This window comes from Argopecten irradians, chromosome 9, assembly GCF_041381155.1.
Source record: "Argopecten irradians isolate NY chromosome 9, Ai_NY, whole genome shotgun sequence".
NCBI classification, from domain to species: Eukaryota; Metazoa; Mollusca; class Bivalvia; order Pectinida; family Pectinidae; genus Argopecten; species Argopecten irradians.
The window spans coordinates 16,602,851-16,626,338 of NC_091142.1; the positions used below are offsets into that span (position 1 = coordinate 16,602,851).

General features: G+C 34.1%; 1 protein-coding gene across 2 annotated transcripts; it reads left to right on the top strand.

Annotated features, from left to right (window-relative positions):
• The first annotated feature begins 1,680 nt into the window (after positions 1–1,680).
• On the top strand, positions 1,681–20,183 carry LOC138331636 (intraflagellar transport protein 74 homolog). Of its 2 annotated transcripts, none has more exons than XM_069279357.1 (7): positions 1,681–1,806; positions 3,154–3,698; positions 14,824–14,946; positions 16,252–16,410; positions 16,630–16,745; positions 16,836–16,938; positions 17,398–20,183. In XM_069279357.1, the coding sequence occupies exons 2-7, from the start codon at positions 3,378–3,380 to the stop codon at positions 17,605–17,607; spliced, it is 1,032 nt and encodes a 343-aa protein (XP_069135458.1). In that variant the 5' UTR covers positions 1,681–1,806; positions 3,154–3,377; the 3' UTR covers positions 17,608–20,183. The 2 variants fall into 2 exon arrangements, with proteins under 2 accessions (XP_069135458.1, XP_069135459.1); XM_069279358.1 differs by lacking the exon at positions 1,681–1,806 and adding an exon at positions 1,940–2,199.
• The last annotated feature ends 3,305 nt before the right edge of the window (positions 20,184–23,488 follow it).

The window sequence follows — 23,488 nt, forward strand, 5'->3', positions numbered from 1 at the left end:
TTTTTGCCACATACAGTAGGAAGACTTTGAAGAGGAGTTCGAGTCGGAGAATCCTTTTTTTTTTTTTTTTTTTTTTTTAAGAATGCGCTACTTGATGCAGCAATGATGAGCACTACACTTATTAATCTGAATCGGGAAGCAGACATCCTCGCCTATATAGATTTACATGTGGCTTTTGTAAATAAGTTAGTTTATCATTGACTGTAACCGCTCTACATTTTATATAATCAATTGTTCTTTGTTTCTTGTTTGCACTCGGAAATTAAAAACATTTTTTTCTTCTTTTATCTGATGATAACTTATGGTTAAAAGGGAATTAATTAGTCAACTTACTGGTAATATTGTGAAAATAGCATAATAAATTGAATCAGCATAACAACATTTTTTGATGGTCGATAATACCCGGATATGGTCGATAATACCCAGCACTAGTCCGCAAAACCGGCCTATATTATAAGGCTGTTTTAATTTTATTTTTGCCGTATATGTATATATTAGGCAAAAAAAGCCTAATAATATAGGCAGGTTTACCGGACTAACCCAGCACATATTGTTGCTTAATATTGAAGGTCATATCAAGGTCAGCTACTACATGTACCTTTGCATCAAGCTTGTACAAAACGATGATTCTTTAAATGGACTATCGCACCGCCTTAGTCCCGGTTGTATAAAGCCGTAAAGTGGCCCAGTGTACCTTATAATTTATCCTAAGTATAAGTGGTCGATAATACCCCAGTGTGCTCTAATTCATCTGCTCCTGTTTTTGGTAGAAAAAAACCCAACATTTTTCAGTGTTAGAACATCTTTAAATGATTCTTAGACATACACGTACATGTATCATGAAACAGATTTTTAACTTAGTAGTTCAACCAGTTAATTAGTATCAACTTTCATACAGTCTTAGTTAAAGATGCTCCACCGCCGACAGAGCTAGTTCGCTAAACCTGCCTATATTATTAGTTTTTTTTTTTTTTTTTTTTGCCTTATATAGAGTCTAGATCTATTAGGCAAAAAATAAATCAAAAAAGCCTAATAATATAGGCAGGTTTAGCGGACCACGAGTCTACGATCGACAGAGCATAAATGATATTCATCATTTGATCAATAATTGGTGTTAATCGTGTATAAGTATGCCTAATTAACTCAAAAAATAACAAAATAATTTATTTCGCCTTTGGTGCATTCGCAATCATTAGATTCTACTTCATTTTATGATAAGAAATAGATCTAAATGTACATGTAGAATTCTACATGTACATTGTACATGTAGGTAGTGCCACGGAATATTTTTTTCGGGATGCAAATATTTTTGATTAGGCCTATTTTCAATATTTTTAACTTGAAGTAAAATTAGAAGTTCAAACTTTTCAATGGTGGTAATGGTATAAAGTAAGTGGAATAACTTTAGTAACTGAAGAAAAATACAAAATCGTCTGGTCTTTTTTTTTGATAGTGACAAAAATACCATTTTTGAATATGACTGTTTGTGGTCAGCTTCTGCTAATTTTCGAAGATTGAAACAAAAAGAAATAAAAAGAAATTAAAAGAAGTTGAAGAGCAAGGAAACGGTTTTCTGTCTAAAATTACAGCTCTACAGCCCTACAGAACATATTTTGTGGAATATGGTTATCTAAAGCAGACGGCATACCGGATGACTGAATGAGTTACCGCCCTTGGTAGGTCTTTATTGACCAATCGGGTGTCCTGTATCAGACAGTGTTCGGTTTCGACTTGTCGACAAGGACGCCTCTGTGAAATTCGCCAGTGTCTCTTCCTACTGAGAAAATGGGGAATTAACCAGAACACGTGAGTATCATTACGTAGTGTGCTTTGTAATCCGATACAGTTTAAGTGTAGGATAATGACAGACCCAGTGCTGTGTGTAGTAGGCTTGGCGTATATCTGTTAAAAAAAATGTAAGATGTAAAATTTTCAACAAGACAAAGTTGGCGCCGAAAGCACATGTTTTCATTTCTATCGTTGAGTTATAATTATTGTGAACGAGGACTGGGTACCTTTGGATCAAATTCCAAAATTGAACAAACATATCAGAGTGTTATTGTTGATGTGTATTAAATCGTTGAGGATCCTATAGGTACATGGGTGTTATTATACTGGACGTTTGAGTCACCAGCTGATCAGTTGTGTAAGGTTTAATCAAGCATGAAAACTTACCACGATACACAATGAAGTCACCGTGTAAGAACGCTTTCGATCTGGCCATATATTGAACTTATCACTAAAATTATATATTGATGTCAAGGACGTATATGAAAAGGATAAGTCACACTGAGTTTTGGGGAAATATAAGGCAGGAGCTTTTGTGTTTGGGCACTGACCATGACTTTGCCTTTGGGCGATGACTGATTTTCCTTTGATATCCGCCGGCGCAGCCTTTGATGTAGCTTGCGGATGCGAGGGTCACCGTCTTACTTTCTGAAGCGGGTTGTCATTTCATGAGCTGTCGTACTTTTAAACGCAAATTGAAGACATAATCTCTAAATATTCCGTTCTTAAAGCAAGGAATAAACGTTATGAAATTTAATAAACTTTACATTGGTGTTTCGTTTGACTTGATAAGACAAGTATTTGTTGAGAAAAATGATTTTTATTCCTGGTTCATAGGCGTCTCGCGTGTGGTGTTTAGTAATGTAAAGAGACAGTCACGAATCCTTCTCACTTATAAATCCTTGATTGATGTACAGATGAACGGTCAACCAAATTATATTGGGGGAGTCTCCATAGCAAATTAATTAAAGGAACATATGTACATGTAAAATGCCTGTATATTTTATACATGTACAAATGTACATGCATGTATACTCCCATAACATAGAGTCAGTGGGTCATCCAGTTTCTTGTCGGATGTTATTTTACTGACTGTCGACATGGCGTGATGTTAAAAAAGTGTCTTTTTATGCTAAATATATTATATATTAGTCTTTTGACTATTGTTAACAGCTAGAACTAACTGTTATTATGTTAATCTTTCACAACTGTCCAATCTGACTTTCATACAGTTGTTTTATAAATTATTAGGTATTGTACCATATTGCATCTGAAAACTGGTTTTGAATGTCTTATATGTATATATGTAAATGTTGATTTCAAATTCATTCTTTTCAAAAAATGTTTTTCTTTCTTTATTTACAGATGATGGTAATTCACTTCAAGACTGACAAAAATAAAAATGAGCAACAATGTTAAATACCGATCATGAATATATGACATCCATACAAATTTAAAAAATCTTTTTTCATCGATACACATTACGCAATCCTCAATATTGTGTTATAATGAGGCAAATTAATGAACTGAGTCTTCGGAAAGCAGAGTATATAATAGAGGTTCTATAAGTGGATCGTAGGATTAAATTTATGATGTCAAAGTCAAACACAAAAGTAAGAAAGCTCGGTGCTATCAGACAGTCTGCTAAGACTCCTGGAAAAGATGATATTCCAAAATTGTCTTCATTCCATTCTCCAACAATTCACGGAACAGGAGATGGGAAGACTGGTATGGCGGGGATCACTGGGAATGCAATGGCTGTTCCGCCACAGAGGGAAAAGAATATAGCAAGGGAAAAAGAAGCGAAGCCTAGTAGTGTTAGTGTCAAGTCTGATTCTGGGAAGTCAGACTCGGCATCAAGTACCAAGTCACAGGACCTGGCAGACAAAAAGGAGATTCAAGACCTGAAGGTAAAGTATAGAAATAACTTATATTTTGTATATTACATTTTATGAATATAGTATGCATATGGTTTATTAATCACAGTTTTCATCAACATGACCAGGACTTTCAAAAGTATAACTTCTCAAGTGAAGTGTTTCATTAGTGGCATATAAAAGCTGAAGTTTGGCTGGATTTTTTTTGTTGGTAAGTCTGAAATCAAATATGGCCACCACATTCCCATTATGTTTATGTGCATGCATATGAAGAGATGGTAAAGAAATCACCACATGATATTCAATTTGGTTTAATATATATATATCATCATGTGAAAGATAAATGGTTTAATATAACACATTTAATTTTATGAAATGTTTAAATGCATGTTGCAAAGTTTAAATACATAAAAAGAAAACACATGATGTAGAAATCATTTGTTAATTAATATAAGTTTTTCTGAAGACATTAACTGGTAGTTAAAATTTTATGGCTTTAAGTTTTTTAATACTTTTGGATTCCTTTGATTTGCAGGACTGGATACTGAGAGATTATTTCTCTTTAATGACTGTCAAAATTATTATCTATTATCTTCATTATACACAAACATTTAATAGTCAAAATTATTTCAAAATCTTCTTTATTACTTAATAATGACCAGCATGACTTAAAAATCTATTTGAAAATATTCCATCTGCTTGTTACGCTATTATATAAATTTGCTCAACAATAGCACTGAAGTATTTAGTATATCCTCTGATAAGAGAGCTGTAATTTGTTCTGAAGAGGTCTCATGGACATTGAATTCCCATTTTACATGTAGAATCAATTATTTCTAGATATACAGGTAGTCAAGTGACCTTGTTATTGATCTGACCACAATTAAACGTTTGTTGATATCCATGCATGGCTGTTATAAATTCTATTATGAGGGTATGAAATAATGGGTAATCAATATTTTCCTGATATATATATATTGAATACTTTACCTCGCATGTTCTACTTGGAGTGCATATCAAATAAATGTCATTGTGGTAGAACAGAGGAATATCAATTTTGAAGACTAATGGTATAATTGGGCTGAAATTTGGCTCTGTAAAAATGAATTTGATATGCTATTTAAAGGATAAATTATTGATTGTCAATTTTATAGGTGTTTACAAATATTTAGGGACAATTCACTCAGGCTAATTCTTTTACATAACCAAGAAGCAAAATATGGCATAAATGTATTGCTCTACATTTTTTATGAAAAATATAACATAAAATATTGACAAATTTCACGTCATTGTTTAGTATTTTAATTAATACTGTTGAAATATCAAAATGTTGATAATACGATTAAGCAGGTACAATATGGAAGCTGTACCCATTCCAGAGCCAAAGTAACGCACGGTAAACAAATATACTACATAACCACTCTGACTGAGAGGGCGATAAAATGATTTTAGGCAAGAAAATTCACCTAATAAGTTAAACACGCTACTCTAAGAGGGATTTGAGCAGTTCTAGACAAAAGTTGAATTACTCTATGAGCAAGGTACAGGGTTCGGCATACAAGAAATTTGACCACAATATGGGTAATGGAGGACAGCAAGCGAGTTTGAACATCTACACACATGTCGCCACCATGGGCTTTTCAGGCATATCACAGTAAACTGACAGATCTAATTTCCATTAGAACTGGTTTTTTCCGATATATGTACAAATTTTAATGTTCTCTTAGACTGAATTGTCCCTTTAATAGATTTATAAATAATGTAATAAAATCAATATCATATTAAATGAACACATGTGAAAATAGCATGCAGATATGTCAGAATGTCAAAAGATACTGAGTCAACTATAATATATAATTACTAATTCTGATGATTATTCAGTTGAAATGCTGAGGAATGGGAAGAATTAAAACGAAAACTAGCCAGCATACTCTTAATTTAATTTGATCAGAATTTTCAGGCTGAAATTTATTAATAGATTATATTATCTCCCTCTAGTTTAAATCGGACACATCTAGAGATAAAAATAAAATCGGACACATCTAGAGACAAAAATAATCAAGAAAAAGTTTAAGATGCTCCACCGCCAACAGAGCATAAACGATACTCATCATTTCAACAGTAATTGGTGTATAATCATGTATATATATGTCTAATTAACACAAAAAATAACTAAAAAGAATTTCTTTTGCTTTTGGTGAATGCCCAATTAGTACTTGATTTCATATAGGACATAGTGCCACAGGAATTTTTCCAGGATGCAATTAATCATTTTTAATAGTTTTATCTTGAAGCAAAATTAGAAACTCAATGGTGGTTATATATAATGGTGTAAGGTAAATTACTTTTGTAACTGAAGAAAAATACTAAAATCCTGTTAATACTCTACAGGCTGGTACTGATTGTAGGGAAGAACAGTAAATTTAATACTTAGATGAAAAATAATGCTCGCAAAACAACATCTAAAAATACTGAGCCACCTTATATTTGTAAAATGTAACTACAAGCACATATGTATCGATCAATTTTGTTTGTAAGGTTCTTGAAGATTTTGTAAACATTGAATAAAAGCAAACAGTGGGGTCGATCATCTAATTTTTGACAGTTGATTATGGAGGTAAAATTTATCGGCCAAGTGCTTTCGCCAACACTGGGAGTCATAGTGGCAAAGAGGAATCAAGATGTCTTATCACTTGATATATATGTATGCATACATGTATAACCTTGTCTTGTCGTCTGTTTTTCTCTTTGTACTTTGGTCCCTACCCCATATATTCCACACCATTTTCAAAACTTTGCATTATAATGCGTATACTAGTCTTAAACTAAAAGGATGAAAAAGAATATTAATATTAAGTGATAATTATTGAATGCGATGTATAATTTTGAAACAAAAATAACATTTAATCTCAATTTCGTTTTAATAAAAAAAAATAATACTAGTCGAATGGTAAGCCATGCTACTAGAAAAAGGTCAAATCGATATTATAAATATTATGTACATATACATGTAAACACATGAGTTTTTGTGGACTTTGTAAGACACTTTTACCCCCTTCCTTATTCCTTTAGACAATTACATACCAGGTATATAAACTTGGACTTAATTTGTTATTGAGTGCTTGCTAGAATTATAAGTTTGAACAATAACATCTGTATGCATATTTGTCACATAATTCACCTAATATTCAGTGATTTTGCCCGTGTAATATTTCTGCATATGTCACTAGTGTAATATGACCTGGAGCGATTTTCATTGGCTGAAAATTCATTGTGATGTCATGATCAGATAAACAATAAAATGATGTCAAGAAAAATGACTTGACCTCAGGATTACAAGGACCGTTTGACAAAATGGCGGTCTATGCTGGATTTTTGAAATACATTTTGACGTTAAATTCTTTGTTATGAAGGTATTTGTAGATATGTGATAAAAACTATCTTAAATTTGTGTTCATTTCATATGAGACTTAATGAAACTCATGTTGAAGTATACTTTTTGCTCGTTTCATAAAATCTCTGTTGAAGTATAATTTTTGCTCTCATAAAATCTCATATGAAATGAATACTCATGTAAGATCCCATATATGTATGTCTATGATTATGTTGAACATCTCTACTGACAACATTGAAATTCTCAGAAAATAATCAACAGCATCGCAGAATATAATAGTGATATTGACATCGCAACATAAAATAGTCCTTGGAGAATGTCCCAAATATCATCTGGTTTTTTTATATGCTATACCCATGGTTTAATAATTGAAATTTTATTTAGATTTAGTCCATATTAATAATTAAAAAAAGTAATATCTTTCTGTCAAGTAACTTTCAACTTGATCTAGTCCCTTGGTCTATTAAAACTCTAACTTTATATATATGTATACATTTATACAATGTAAAATATTGAATAGGAAAACATATCCATAATATTTGAGTTATATTACTAGTTTGATGGATGAGATTTTTGCTGTGTATATATACTTTCAATAGAATCTTTGTAATTCATAGCAATTCCTGTTATAAAGTTTGTCTTTATTTTGCTATAATTGAAATATATATTGTTATAAGTTAAGGGGGGTATGCAGGAATCAGGTTGTTAGTCATGCATTCACTCTAGCGACAGTTCTACAATGTAGTTATAAAATGTATATACATTGTATACACTTTATTATAGCATAATAAATTATAAATAAACGATATTGCTTCCATATCTGTCATATTCTAGAAGCATTCATAAATGTATTAAATTCAGGTTTGGAAATTATCCACCTACTCAATTTCAGCTTTGCAGAGTTAGTAGTATATAATTTCTGTTTATAAGTTAAGTCTATTTATAGGAGAGTGCCTAGTTTATAATAAACGCAAACTTTTAATCCGGTCTATCTATAATTCCTAAAGTACAAACATAAACACAGATTATAATATAGGAATAATTTAATGGTTTTGGGCCCTTAAGAGGATAAGTCATTTTTAAGTGGGCATATACAAAGAATGACTACCTCCATGATAGGTCAATATAATTATATATTTAATACTAGTATAGTGTACTACATAGATAGGTGTGCCTCCAGCTGGTACATGCATATAAAAGGCCAAATAATGATTTATGTGTTTCGCCCTTTAATAGAGAGGGTTAGTAGTTAATCAGTTTTTTTCTGTTGAGTTGATTGGAATTAAGACTTTATATCTCTGCTGATTAAAACCATCAATTTGATTCAGAATATTTTTGATATCTCTACCTGAATTTATTTACAAAAAAATGAATTTTGCAAAAACTGATTGTATGGGGTCTGTAGGATTACCAGACACAGCTATTGTTTTTGGAATGACCTAATGTTATTTTGTGCTTATTATATAAGAAACTACTAAGTGCTTAATATGTCAGTTCATTACCTATTCGATAAAAAAACAATCAATGTGGACAGTCCACAACCCACTCGCCCACCTAAGTTCACGGCTTATTCACATAACAGTACAGCCAATGTGGACAGTCACAGCCAATAAGGGCGGTCCCAATCCATTCCCCCTACTACTTTCATTACCTATTCACATAAAACAGCAATTGTGGACAGTCCACAACCCACTTACCCACCCCAGTTCATTGCTTATTCACATACAGGTCAACTAATGTGAACAGTCCACACCCCACTCATCCACCCAGTTCATTTCCTATTCATATACAGGACAATTAATGTGAACAGTCCACACCCCACTCATCCACCCAGTTCATTGCCTATTCATATACAGGACAATTAATGTGAACAGTCCACACCCCAATCATCCACCCCAGTTCATTGCCTATTCATATACAGGACAACTAATGTGAACAGTCCACACCCCACTCACCCACCCTAGTTCATTGCCTATTCATATACAGGACAACTTATGTGAACAGTCCACATCCCACTCACCCACCCTAGTTCATTGCCTATTCATATACAGGACAACTTATGTAAACAGTCCACACCCCACTCACCCACCCTAGTTCATTGACTATTCATATACAGGTCAACTAATGTGAACAGTCCACACCCCACTCACCCACCCCAGTTCATTTCCTATTCATATACAGGACAATTAATGTGAACAGTCCACACCCCACTCATCCACCCAGTTAACTTCCTATTCATATACAGGACAATTGATGTGAACAGTCCACACCCCACTCATCCACCCAGTTAATTTCCTATTCATATACAGGACAATTAATGTGAACAGTCCACACCCCACTCATCCACCCAGTTCATTTCCTATTCATATACAGGACAATTAATGTGAACAGTCCACACCCCACTTATCCAACCCAGTTCATTGCCTATTCACATATAGGTCAACTAATGTGAACAGTCCACATCCCACTCACCCACCCCAGTTCATTGGCTATTCATATACAGGACAACTAATGTGAACAGTCCACACCCAACTCACCCACACCAGTTCATTGCCTATTCATATACAGGACAACTAATGTGAACCATCCACACCCCACTCACCCACCCCAGTTCATTGCCTATTCATATACAGGACAACTAATGTGAATAGTCCATACCCCACTAACCCAACCCCAGTTGATCGCCTATTCATATACAGGACAATTAATGTGAACAGTCCACACCCCACTCATCCGCCCCAGTTCATTGCCTATTCATATACAGGACAATTAATGTGAACAGTCCACAAACCATTTACCCACCTCAGTTCAGTTTCTATTCATATACAGGACAATTAATGTGGACAGTCAACACCCCACTCATCCACTCCAGTTCATTGCCTATTCACATACAGGTCAACTTATGTGAATAGTCCACACCCCACTCATCCACTCCAGTTCATTGCCTATTCACATACAGGTCAACTTATGTGAATAGTCCACACCCCACTCACCCACCCCAGTTTATTGCCTATTCATATACAGGGCAATTAATGTGGACAGTCCACAAACCATTTACCGACCTCAGTTCAGTGCTTATTCACATACAGGTCAACTAATGTGAATAGTCCACACCCCACTCATCCACCGCAGTTCATTGCCTATTCATATACAGGGCAATTAATGTGGACAGTCCACAAACCATTTACTGACCTCAGTTCAGTGCTTATTCACATACAGATCAACTAATGTGAACAGTCCACACCCCACTCACCCACCCCAGTTCATTGCCTATTCATATACAGGACAACTAATGTGAACAGTCCACACCCCACTCATCCACCCCAGTTCATTGCCTATTCATATACAGGACAACTAATGTGAACAGTCCACACCCCACTCACCCACCCCAGTTCATTGCCTATTCATATACAGGACAACTAATGTGAACAGTCCACACCCCACTCACCCACCCCAGTTCATTACCTATTCATATACAGGACAACTAATGTGAACAGTCCACACCCCACTCACCCACCCCAGTTCATTGCCTATTCATATACAGGACAACTAATGTGAACAGTCCACACCCCACTCACCCACCCCAGTTCATTTCCTATTCATATACAGGACAATTAATGTGAACAGTCCATACCCCAATCATCCACCCCATTTCCTTGCCTATTCATATACAGGACAACTTATGTGAACAGTCCACACCCCACTCACCCACCCTAGTTCATTGCCTATTCATAAACAGGACAACTAATGTGAACAGTCCACACCCCACTCAACCACCCCAGTTCATTTCCTATTCATATACAGGACAACTTATGTGAACTGTCCACACCCCACTCACCCCCACCCTAGTTCATTGCCTATTCATATACAGGACAACTTATGTGAACAGTCCACACCCCACTCACCCACCCTAGTTCATTGCCTTATTCATATACAGGACAACTAATGTGAACAGTCCACACCCCAATCATCCACCCCAGTTCATTGCCTATTCATATACAGGACAACTAATGTGAACAGTCCACACCCCACTCACCCACCCAGTTCATTGCCTATTCATATACAGGACAACTAATGTGAACAGTCCACACCCCAATCATCCACCCCAGTTCATTGCCTATTCATATACAGGACAACTAATGTGAACAGTCCACACCCCACTCACCCACCCCAGTTCATTTCCTATTCATATACAGGACAATTAATGTGAACAGTCCACACCCCAATCATCCACCCCATTTCATTGCCTATTCATATACAGGACAACTAATGTGAACAGTCCACACCCCACTCACCCACCCCAGTTCATTCCTATTCATATACAGGACAATTAATGTGAACAGTCCATACCCCAATCATCCACCCCATTTCCTTGCCTATTCATATACAGGACAACTTATGTGAACAGTCCACACCCCACTCACCCATTCCCTATATTCATTGCCTATCTATTCATATACAGGACAACTAATGTGAACAGTCCACACCCCACTCACCCACCCTAGTTCATTTGCCTATTCATATACAGGACAACTAATGTGAACAGTCCACACCCCACTCACCCACCCCAGTTCATTGCCTATTCATATACAGGACAACTAATGTGAACAGTCCACACCCCACTCACCCACCCTAGTTCATTGCCTATTCATATACAGGACAACTAATGTGAACAGTCCACACCCCACTCACCCACCCTAGTTCATTGCCTATTCATATACAGGACAACTAATGTGAACAGTCCACACCCCACTCACCCACCCCAGTTCATTGCCTATTCATATACAGGACAATATGTGAACAGTCCACACCCACTCACCCACCCTAGTTCATTGCTATCATATACAGGACAACTATGTGAACAGTCCACCCCACTCACCCACCCTAGTTCATTGCCTATTCATATACAGGACAACTTATGTGAACAGTCCACACCCCACTCACCCACCCTAGTTCATTGCCTATTCATATACAGGACAACTAATGTGAACAGTCCACACCCCGATCATCCACCCCAGTTCACTGCCTATTCATATACAGGACAACTAATGTGAACAGTCCACACCCCACTCACCCACCCCAGTTCATTGCCTATTCATATACAGGACAACTAATGTGAACAGTCCACACCCCACTCACCCACACCAGTTCATTGCCTATTCATATACAGGACAACTAATGTGAACAGTCCACACCCCACTCACCCACCCCAGTTCAGTTCCTATTCATACACAGGACAACTAATGTGAACAGTCCACACCCCACTCATCCACCCCAGTTCATTGCCTATTCACATACAGGTCAACTAATGTGAACAGTCAACACCCCACTCACCCTCCCCAGTTCATTGCCTATTCATATACAGGACATTTAATGTGAACCGTCCACACCCCACTCACCCACACTAGTTCATTGCCTATTCATATACAGGACAACTAATGTGAACAGTCCACACCCCACTCACCCACACCAGTTCATTGCCTATTCATACACAGGACAACTAATGTGAACAGTCCACACACCATCCACTCACCCACACCAGTTCATTGCCTATTCATATACAGGACAACTAATGTGAACAGTCCACACCCCACTCACCCACCCCAGTTCAGTTCCTATTCATACACAGGGCAATTAATGTGAACAGTCCACATACCATTCACACAGTACAGCCAATGTGGACAAACCACAACCCACTTACACACTTCAGTTCATTAGTGCCTACCTATTCACCTACCGGACAACCAATGTGAACAGTCCACAATCCACTCGCCCACCGACTGGGTGATATAAATAGGAAAGGACTGTCCAAAACTTTCCAACTGGCACACGGCATCACTATTATAGATTATATAAGTACATTTGAATATACAATATAATAAAACGTGCTGTTACTGATCTGCATGCCTTAATATGTCACACATTGTGTGCTATATATACGTTACACAAAATACATTTAGTGTAGACTCGCATTTTAGGAATTGAGAGTAGGTAGTTTATTTTTATCCTAAAAATATTTGTAAAATAAAAATGAGCCTCTTAAATAAGGTTAATAACATAAAAACAGAATAATTGAAAACAGTGGAATATTGATACCTTATCCTATATGTCTCTGACATCGTCGAGTTCTATGGCTTTAAGTCGATACACTTCTATCACATAATTTGATTTTTAAAAGAACATTAGTTGATTGATAGACATCCTGAGGATGTACATAATACATGGTATCATAATCCTTAATCTGATATAATTTCTTGTCTTAGTCATAACTACCTAGTAATTGCCCTGCTGTTTTATATCGTGTCACTCTGCATTTTTAACATAGGTGATCGTTAATAGGAATAACATATAGTTGTTAAAGGTTTGCTACCAAAAATTGTATTCATGACTATAAAATAATTAATGGACAGATTGAAGGAAGGTTCTGTTAAAAATGACAATACTTTTAATCACGGTTCGCTTGCTAGTGCAATGTACCACCTACAATCCTAAATGTTCAATATATAGAACACATTCTGCTTGTTCCTTCGATTAGGAGAAGAGTGTAGCTGCGCCATTTTCTTACAATTGTTGGGCAGACTGTCAGACTCATCACCTGTTCATCATCCATATAGTTTGATGATCGTTTGCTCGATTGTTTGCAGTAAACTGTAATATCCATGCGTTCCATGTAATTATTCATCGAACATATTCCACACTGAATGTATTACTCTCCATGACCGAGGCATTTAAAGCTATCAATGCACCGTTAGTTATACATGTATGATATGTCTTTAGTCATAAGTAAAAAAAATGCTTATATATTGGAATTACACAATAGAAGTAAATCGGTATGGAACAAAAGAAAATGTCACTTGATAGGCCTGCTATCAGTCACTTTGAATATTTCTATTGCCGAACGTTTAAAGAAAAGATATTAGCATGATTTAAATTCTGTTCTGTGTCGTTTGTCCAGTATGTTTATATATACATATTAACATGTACCATATTATTGTAATTAACCAAAGCTCAAATACGTCTTAAATCTTAATACCTATACATCCACTGCACATTCTATAAAGAATGCCCTGCCAAAAATTAAAGCAGTATAAATGCGATACATGTATGTAACAGATCGTGTTCAGACAGCACTTGGATCGTGCGAGTTGTCTGAGTTATAGTTAGTGTAAGACATTTTGTTATTACGAAAAGGAAATTGTCTATCAACATGCCAAAAGCACGACGGCGAATTGGATTGAAAGATAAGGTATTTTTATACATAATTACATTAATATTTGTCAATTCTTGTTAGAAGTTAAGGAAGTTAAAACGTCATTACAGTATTTGTTGTAATTTGTATGCTTGAATTTCATGCTTTCATGTGATTTAACAAAAAGGTATATTGCAACAGATCTAAAGACAGGAATTACTGATTATTTTACTTAATGAATGGTTTGCTAAATTCGCGATCATCGTGATTTCCACGAATAGAATGGAAAGAATGGTGAAATAGAACGTATTATTTGTAGCTTATTACTGTTAGAAACTAACTGGCAGTGAACTTGTAGTTTACCCCTGCGAATAAGTATAAAAAGGGCAACCTTGAAATCCCCACTCCGTGAAATTTAAGATATAATACCGTACATACTTTGTACTGTGTTTGGTCAAGGGTGATCCCGATGATTTTTATGGAACTCGGATAATACGAACTCTTAAGGGATCACGAGAGTATTTTGTTATACCCAGAATGCAAGTCATTTTGTAATAATAAACTTTCCATTACAGGCAAGGGAACGAGACCTCCTGAAACAAATCAGCAGTCTACAGAAACAAGTAGAGGATCTACAGGAACAGATACGCAACAAGGAAGTAGAGGCGGTCACGTTACAGGACCAGATTCTGAGACAGGTTAGTGTCACGTCAGCGCCAATATATACCGCAAACATAAATATTTATACGTGATTCAATTACATTCTGCAATAGTTTGCAATATTTTCAGCAATAGTTTACGATGTACTGTTTTATGTATAAAGGTCCCTGCATCGAAAATATTGTACAACTCTATTACGCATTAACGTTACAATATGAATTTGTCAATGTTATTAGAACAACGAACATATGATTCAAGCTTTAAATCTCCAGATTATCCATCACGTCTAATTCTACATAAGGTATCAGAAGGTCATATAATAATAAAAATTTAGATAATTTACAGCAACTAAACTACAAAACACAACCTCATAAAGATTCTTTTTGGAAATTCTTCAATTAAGTTATGAAATGCATTACCAGTAGATATTCGTGAAAATCCACCTATTGGCATAATGAAAAGTGTTTTGCAAAAAGGTATTATTAAACCCCCTCCCCCTGAAGTAATCTGAAACAACATTTTATTTAAAAAAAGTAGAAGATAGTCCACTTTATACCTGTGGTTCAATCGAAACTATCATTATTTTAATACAATGTTTTAACTATACTATAATAATCATTAATACATTACATCAATTAATTATTGTTCTTACCGGAATATACAAACTTTTGGAAAATGATAGCTATTTAATCCAAAATACAAAGACAAAAATATTTCTAGCAGTTCATACCTACATGTATATCAAATTAAGGAAACGATTTTGTTGGAGCGTAATTTCATCAGCTTTGTTAGACTGGCGTTTATTGATAACACTTTATACCACATTTTGATAGAATTATGAGCCCATTCTCGTATATTGTAATCACCAAATGTATGTTTATTGTATGTACATGTACATATCTTGTATTCACCACATGTTACTATGAACACATTTTTCTAAATTCAATGTTTTCTGTGTTTTGATTTGCCTTGATAATTCAGGAAAAGGAATTTATATAAGCTCTGAGCTTGTTTTCCGATTCCGAAATATGCTGATGCATTTTATATATGAATAAACATATATACATATTAAAATACTGTATAAACTAAGCTTTAATTGCAAACTAAAGCTGATATAAAAGAAATCGCATACCTATAAGTTGTACAACTCTCATCAAATACAATATAGACCATTATGCATACACCTAGATAGCTAATGCTCACACAGTTAATGCAAAACAAGAAATAATTTTTGCAGTTATTACTTCGAATCCTCGGGAGTTACTTGACTTCCTGTTATTTTTTTTTATTTTATGTACTGTATTAACCAAGGTTTAACATTGTACGAACGTACTGTGTTACAGGAGGAAGCTCATAAAGCAGCACTGTTAGAAGAGAAGACGTCACATGACACAACACGTGCAGACAGAGATAATCTTCTGAAGGAGCTTGAAGCGCTCCGAGCAGAGATCAAGACTATCCGGGAAGAAAACGCAAAGAAGATGGAGAGCTTGAAGAAAGAGGTTAGTATTCGCATGCTTGAAATAGTCAATTTATTTCTATAGCAACGCATAATATTGAAAACAATTCTCCAAATCCAAATAATAAAAGCATAACAACTTGAACCTGTTGTATGCTTTGCACAAATCTTTTCGAAGGTATTTTTTATATTGTAAATTTTGTTTTATCTTAAAACTACCATAACATATAATGATATATACATAAACATTATTTTTGAACAGATGGAAGAAAAGCACTCATTAGAAATTGCCGAGAAAGACAAAGAAATAAAACTCCGTGATGAAAAGTTAAATCGGTTGAAGATGCAGATGGCAGATGCATTAAAAGGAAATTCATGGTATGTATTGGGATTCAGCAATTGCTAATTATAATAAGCGTATATTACAAAGTATATATCCGAGTCTGATAATCATTTATTTTACTACAGGGAAAGACAACAGCAGTTAGAGGAACTGACAAAAGAGCTAGGCCGACTTCAGGAAGAAGCTGACAGTCTAAGGATGAAACTCAAGTCATTCAAATCACAGAAGGTAGTTATGAATTTTAATATACAAACAATAAACGCAAGAGTGGTCCATGACCATTTACAATATACGTTGTATCAGTTTCTGATATACCCATCGATAAATCTTTTTTCAGACAAATCAAAATGTTTGTAGATATGACCTGTCATCTGCTAAGCACGACGTGATTTAACGACATTAGTATGCAGACCCTGACTTGACATGATCTATGTTGTCGTTTGATATAGCTATAAAATATATATTAGAGAATTCTCTTAGCGATTTTGAAGAATACTTAAATTCATTGTATAACAAATGAGACCATAGGAAAGAATATTCTTAACATTATTTCTAATCATACTGAGCACTGCAAAATTATTTTGCATTTGATTTTTTTTTAAGATTTTCTTTTGATAGTATTTCCTATTATAACCATATATGATTATGAATGACAAGTTTAATGGTGGCAAAATGTGTTTGTTTCAGAACAACCAAGCTGGCCAGTGTGGAAATTGTCAAGAATCTCAAATGAAATTGGAGAAGTATCAGCTGGCGGTAAAGGAACGGGACGCAAACATCAAAGATCTCAAAGCTTTGGTGACAAAATTTGAAAAGCAACTGACGCAACAGGACGAACTATTAAAATCATGGGCAGAGTCTAAAGGGCACAAAATAGCGGGTTATCCGGGGAAATAAGCTATAAAATGGGTGCTATGTAAATGTACATTGTAATACACGTACATTTTAGTAGATTAGTTAAGGGTACATTTGTTGATTTATTTTACTGGGTCTAATTAAAGTATATTTTCTTTTTATGATATCTGTGATAACATTTTTCTAATATTTAGTTGTATGTGTTACCACTGAACAAAAGTTTTCGAAACTTGCTTTTCTTGTTGACCGGGATATGTAATCTAGATTTTAAATCACTTGATAACTGTTCCAATTCCGTCCATTTTGTACACCAACCTGATGCTGGTATAGTTCTTCAGCAGATAACAATCCCGTTATATAATCGTTGTGTGCTGCATACAACATAATCTGTTTTTCTAGCCTGTTAATTAGATATTACATATTCAAATTAATCTAACTAGACGATTCTGTGTTTGCATATTACAGAGTTATCTGCCCTCGTGGGTAGGTACTGATTGTGACGTCATGTGTTTACAAGCGTAACATCATACTTTTCGGAGAAACTTACGTCAATTGCGCTTATAAATAATGACGTAACAATCGATACCTAACCGAAAGGGAGCTAACTCTGTAATATGCAAATATCTCTGATCTGTCATTTGAAGTATCAAACATTCTTGGATCTTCATTTGTGTTCGTTTTCTTCGTGTTGCTACTTATTTAGTACATGATATCTGTCTTTGCGAGATTTCACTACTGGGTAGGATAAAAGAGTGTTTAGTGTTGGTATTATATATAAGTTATATTTTATAATGGTTTCACCGGATAGGTATTCATATAGTTACTTCATGTCGTGATATTTCATCAGTAATATACATGTATTTGTTTTATACATCTGCTGATGAAAAACTAAAACACAAATTTTATATAGCAACATCCGTCAGTAACTTGAAGTGTTTGAAGCAGTTCAGTTTCAATGCATGTATACACCTATTTATGAAATGTGTATTTTCTAGCGAAGGGAATAATGATATTTTCAGGTTTCTATCTAAAATGATAATGATAATAGTAAACTTTATTTCGAGGATATAAAACCTGTATATTATGATCAGACGTATTTCTACTCTCTGAAAATATGTTATAAGACATAATTCTCCGCTATGAAAATATGTTATTATAAGACATATTTCTCATCTCTGAAAATATGTTATGAAGAGGCATTTTTCTTCTCCCTGAAAATATGATATTATAAGACAGTTTTCTCCCTCCTGAAAATATGTTATTATAAGACATACTTCTACTCTCTGAAAATATGTTATTATAAGACATATTTGTAGTTGTTCTGCAATGAACTCATTAGGCACGCTCTATGCACTTCCGTTATCTACACTTGTAAATGATCTATGAAATACAGTTATAAATTATACGCTGAAGTCTTGACGGATGCCCTCTCTGTATGTTATGATTAAATTACATGTTATCTTGAAACACTTGAAAAAGTAAAACAGTTTGAAATATGCATAAGTAAAATCGTGTAAATTGTGGAGATTTTTTGGTATGGTTTGTTCTCTATATTTTCAGATATTTTGTTATCGGCATTTTACCACTTAAAAGCTTCTGACAATATATACAAGTCCTGTTTGAGTACAATTCAGGTGACACTATTATCTTCCTACATATATGCAATCTTTGTGGAAAATATATTCACAAAATCTGCAGAAAAACATCTTTGCTTAGAGATTTAATTAATGATCAATCGGCCTGCTTGATCCTGTATTAAAAAGTTTGTTTTCTTGTGACTAGTTTCCAAGTCAGACTCAAGATGTATTGATGGTGCTAATGCCATATTGTCTTTTATGTGATCGTTGGACGCTGCCATTGTGAATTTTTGCTATTGTATTAGAAAAATGTCCATATTCATATTGTCTCGACGTAAGACAGTGTATTGAATGTATTATACTAGTACAGTATGTCTATATAGTATTATAGTATGTGTTGGATATCAACAAAAAAACTAATGTTTATTTTGACGCCCTTAGTACTGATATTGTTATTATATTCTGAAAACAACTCCCTTAAATGAGCGAACTAATATAATTTGGCATGCTCATACACAAATAGCTTATTTTCGAATTATACTGCCAAAAAGACCTGTAACTATGACGTAATAAACTGATGTGTAATGTGTATTCGCAAATTGTATTTGCTCGTGACTTTAATCTCTCGTTGAAATAAGTTCGTTTACACAAATGTGAATATCATTTTTATTTTTTGCATAACATTCCTGGTCTATACACTCTTTAACTTCTTTTCCTCGGTTATAAAGTATTGCACAATTAGTGTTGACGTAGAAAAGTTTACTATGTATATCAAATTTATTTGTAATTAAATACCAATTTAATTTTGTAGTAAAATATATACACATGATATTTCTTTGGCCATGCATATATAGTGGTTATGATAGAAAGAGAAAGATATTATGTAACAACATTCACATTTTAAGTGCCTCAGAATCACAATATTAAAAAAAAATATTTTTATGTTTCTCTAAGATAATCCGTATAATAATGTCATTGTGCTTAAGATGTACAATTTTACATTTACCGACCACAAAAACAGTATTCTTATTGAAACGCATTTTATTTTAATACGTATAAATTGTTTTAAATATTCAAATTGCATAATTATAAATGTTGTATTTTATGTATGATCACATGTAGATTTAACCCTAATGCCAAAATAAGATTTTGGTCGTGATGTTATAGATGACTCAAGTATATAGACATATGTGTATACCCCATGTCATTAAGTATAAAAGGAGTATATATATACAATGTATATAGAATACACACACAAAATGCCAGAATTATGTCAGATATAGGTGTGATTGCAAAGAAGTTCAATGTCATTATTATTTTTTTGTACAGCTTTTAGTACATTTAAATAATCATTTTCGGTAAAAGGTATTATAATAATTAAGAATTAGACTTCATTGTCCTGAACTGATAATTGTCAATATAAAACATTAAAAAGGAATGTCGCTATAAAGACGAAAACACAAATAGTTAGTGAAGATAATAGATTACGAGAATAGATTTCATGACTACGACAGTCAGATTAAGATACAGGTTTTCAGTACATGTATCATACATTATGTTGTGAAGATATTTATAACATAGACTACATTGATAGCAAAGATCTGTATTTTAGTCGGATTATTTCTTCGGAAAACCATGCAGAGTTTGCAGATATTCATTTTCAAACAGACATGCAGAGACGTAGAAAATGACAAAATTGTTTTCGTGACAATTATTGTATTATAGTAACGCAGAAAAAAATCGTGTAAATGTTAATGATATACGTAAAACATAAATATTGCGTTCATAAATAATCATTTTCATATAAAATGTGAGCTCGGCGTGTTGTCATGATTAAACAGTTCTATTGGAGGAAAATCCTGAAAGGGCGTGAACGGTTTCATGTTATCTTTGTATCTCTGCTGTGTATGTTTCTGTCCGGATGGTTGCTCTGTAAGTGTCAACGACGATTAATGTAATTAAAAGCAGAAATAGCAAAAATATAAAATAGTCAATGAAACTCGCTTTCAAAAGAAACAAACAATGATGATTTGCGTCAGTCTTAAACTTCTATGATATAATCTCAGGGCAAGCTTCATATTGCCCCCATCTGCCTTATGAAATCATATTTTCTCTTTCTGCATTTGAAGTGTAAGCTCTGCATGTGGAATATTATTTTTCATAACGAAATTTGTTAAAAATTATAACTGAAGTAACGCTTACATTTTATTTATCAATACAATTGTTGATCTATGACACATTATCCATGCTACTTGTCTAATAATGACTATTTATTTGTATGATAAGATGTCTAGTCTTAGATGATTATATTATATACATTGCCTATTGGAAGTAGCCTTACACGATATCACTTGTTCTGGGGTACGTATTCACAGCAGGGAAATAAATATATTTAAAATTCATGAATTTGTGTCTGTTGAATTTTCTTCGCACATGGTTTATTGTCTTGTTTATAGGAACCACAGAATCAAACCAAAAATAGATTCCTGGAAATCCCCTTTTGGGCACAAGATTTCATAGAGAGGTGAATGTTTCGGAGACTGCTGATTGGGTATTCAAGGCGCATCAGTTTCAAATGTTTAATGTGTGGGTTGGGCAATATATGTAGATGTAAAATATGTAAAGAAATTTTAAAATGCTGTCAAGTTTGTGTCTGACAGGGGGAGGTAATCAATATTGGAATTTCATGAATATTCTGATAATTTTTTGGTGCGGAATTCAACATAAGATGGCACCCCACATAAAAGTTTAGCAAGATGGTAGATCTTAATTTCTTTTATTCACAGGTATGCGAGATGCCATTCTTCAAAATCAGTGACAGGTGACCAGACTTGAAAACTCCATGTAACCTGGACAGTGACAAACGTTGATATATCGTATATAGAGAAATCCTTTGGTTCCGCGGTCTCTTATACAGTAAAAATACGTTTGTAACAAAAATATTTATACCAAATTCATTGACTACAACGTAGTAATTTTCATTCCCCGTCAATGTTTCTTTAAGATGTATGTAACCTGTGTATAACGTGCTATGCTTTTAACGAAATGATTTCGTTTTACTTCAAAGGTTCATTATAAAATGTTTTAGTGTGTTTGGATATGTTTCAAAGCATTGTTGTAGTCAAGCGAAGATGCAAAGAAATCTTAATATATGCAATCAACAGCAATCATCAATTTTAGACTTATTGCATTGGTCTTAAGGAAAACATATTACCTTGATTGCGGATATATATTTTTTCTTTGTTTTTTATTCTGTTCATACTTCATCAGTCTTTCTGAATGGTTGATTTTCAAAAACATTCGACCAGCAGTTATTTTGATTTTTGACGGACGACGGAGGCTGCGGTTTCGCATAAGCTCATCACTTTGGTCATCCGTACCGAATGAGCGAAAAATAATCATTCTATTGAAATTAAAAGTTTTGTATGAAAAAAACAGAAAGCATTAAAATAAAGTAAAGAAATAATTGTTATATTTTTTGGACGCGCGTCATTCATACACCAGTGAATCACTGAAATTATTTTCTTATTCTGATAAATATTTATTAGAACCTAGCAAATGTGGACTACATGTATATGTACCCAGGGGTGAATACAATGTAAATGTCAGTGCAGTGTAAACCTCAGACCTCGACTAGGATTAATATCCAGGAGCTTGTCAAAAATGAAATTATTATTATAATTATAAAATAAATACTTAAATTTATGTCCTTTTACAACCAATATCATAATGTACGAAAATATATTGTTTCGTGATATGTGTAAGCATTTGAGAAAAATCAAAATCACCAAAAAGGAATTTTCGTCGAATTTTCAATTGAGAAAAAGCGATCTCGAATGTAGAATTCACTCGCACATTCGGGGCGGACCTAGACAGTGCTTTTTTATGTGGAAGATAAATTTATTTGCACCATCTAGTTCCGCTTAGATTGCTATAGGATGAGATCGTAGAGGGCGACGCCAGTGATTTGGCAGTCATATATATTGCACAAAGAAACGAAAACTATTGTTTTTAAACTTTGTACTGATGCAAACATATTCTGTTTAAAATAACACACTTGAACATACTTAGCCAAGAGGAAATGCTTTAAATCCGGAAATGCCTATCTTGTCACAAAGAAAAAGAAGGAGTTTCCAATTCCTATGTATATACGTTTCTGAAAATATGTATAAGAAAAACGGGGGGAAAGGAAATAAAAAAGAAGAAAAAAAAATGACTTCATGGAAGAGAAGATCGTTAATGCAATGTCTCTATGCTATATGTATCCTATAGTGTATCATGTTTGATACAACATCCTAATCAATTAATAAACAAATAAAAACTCATTAGCATAACTTATATAGACA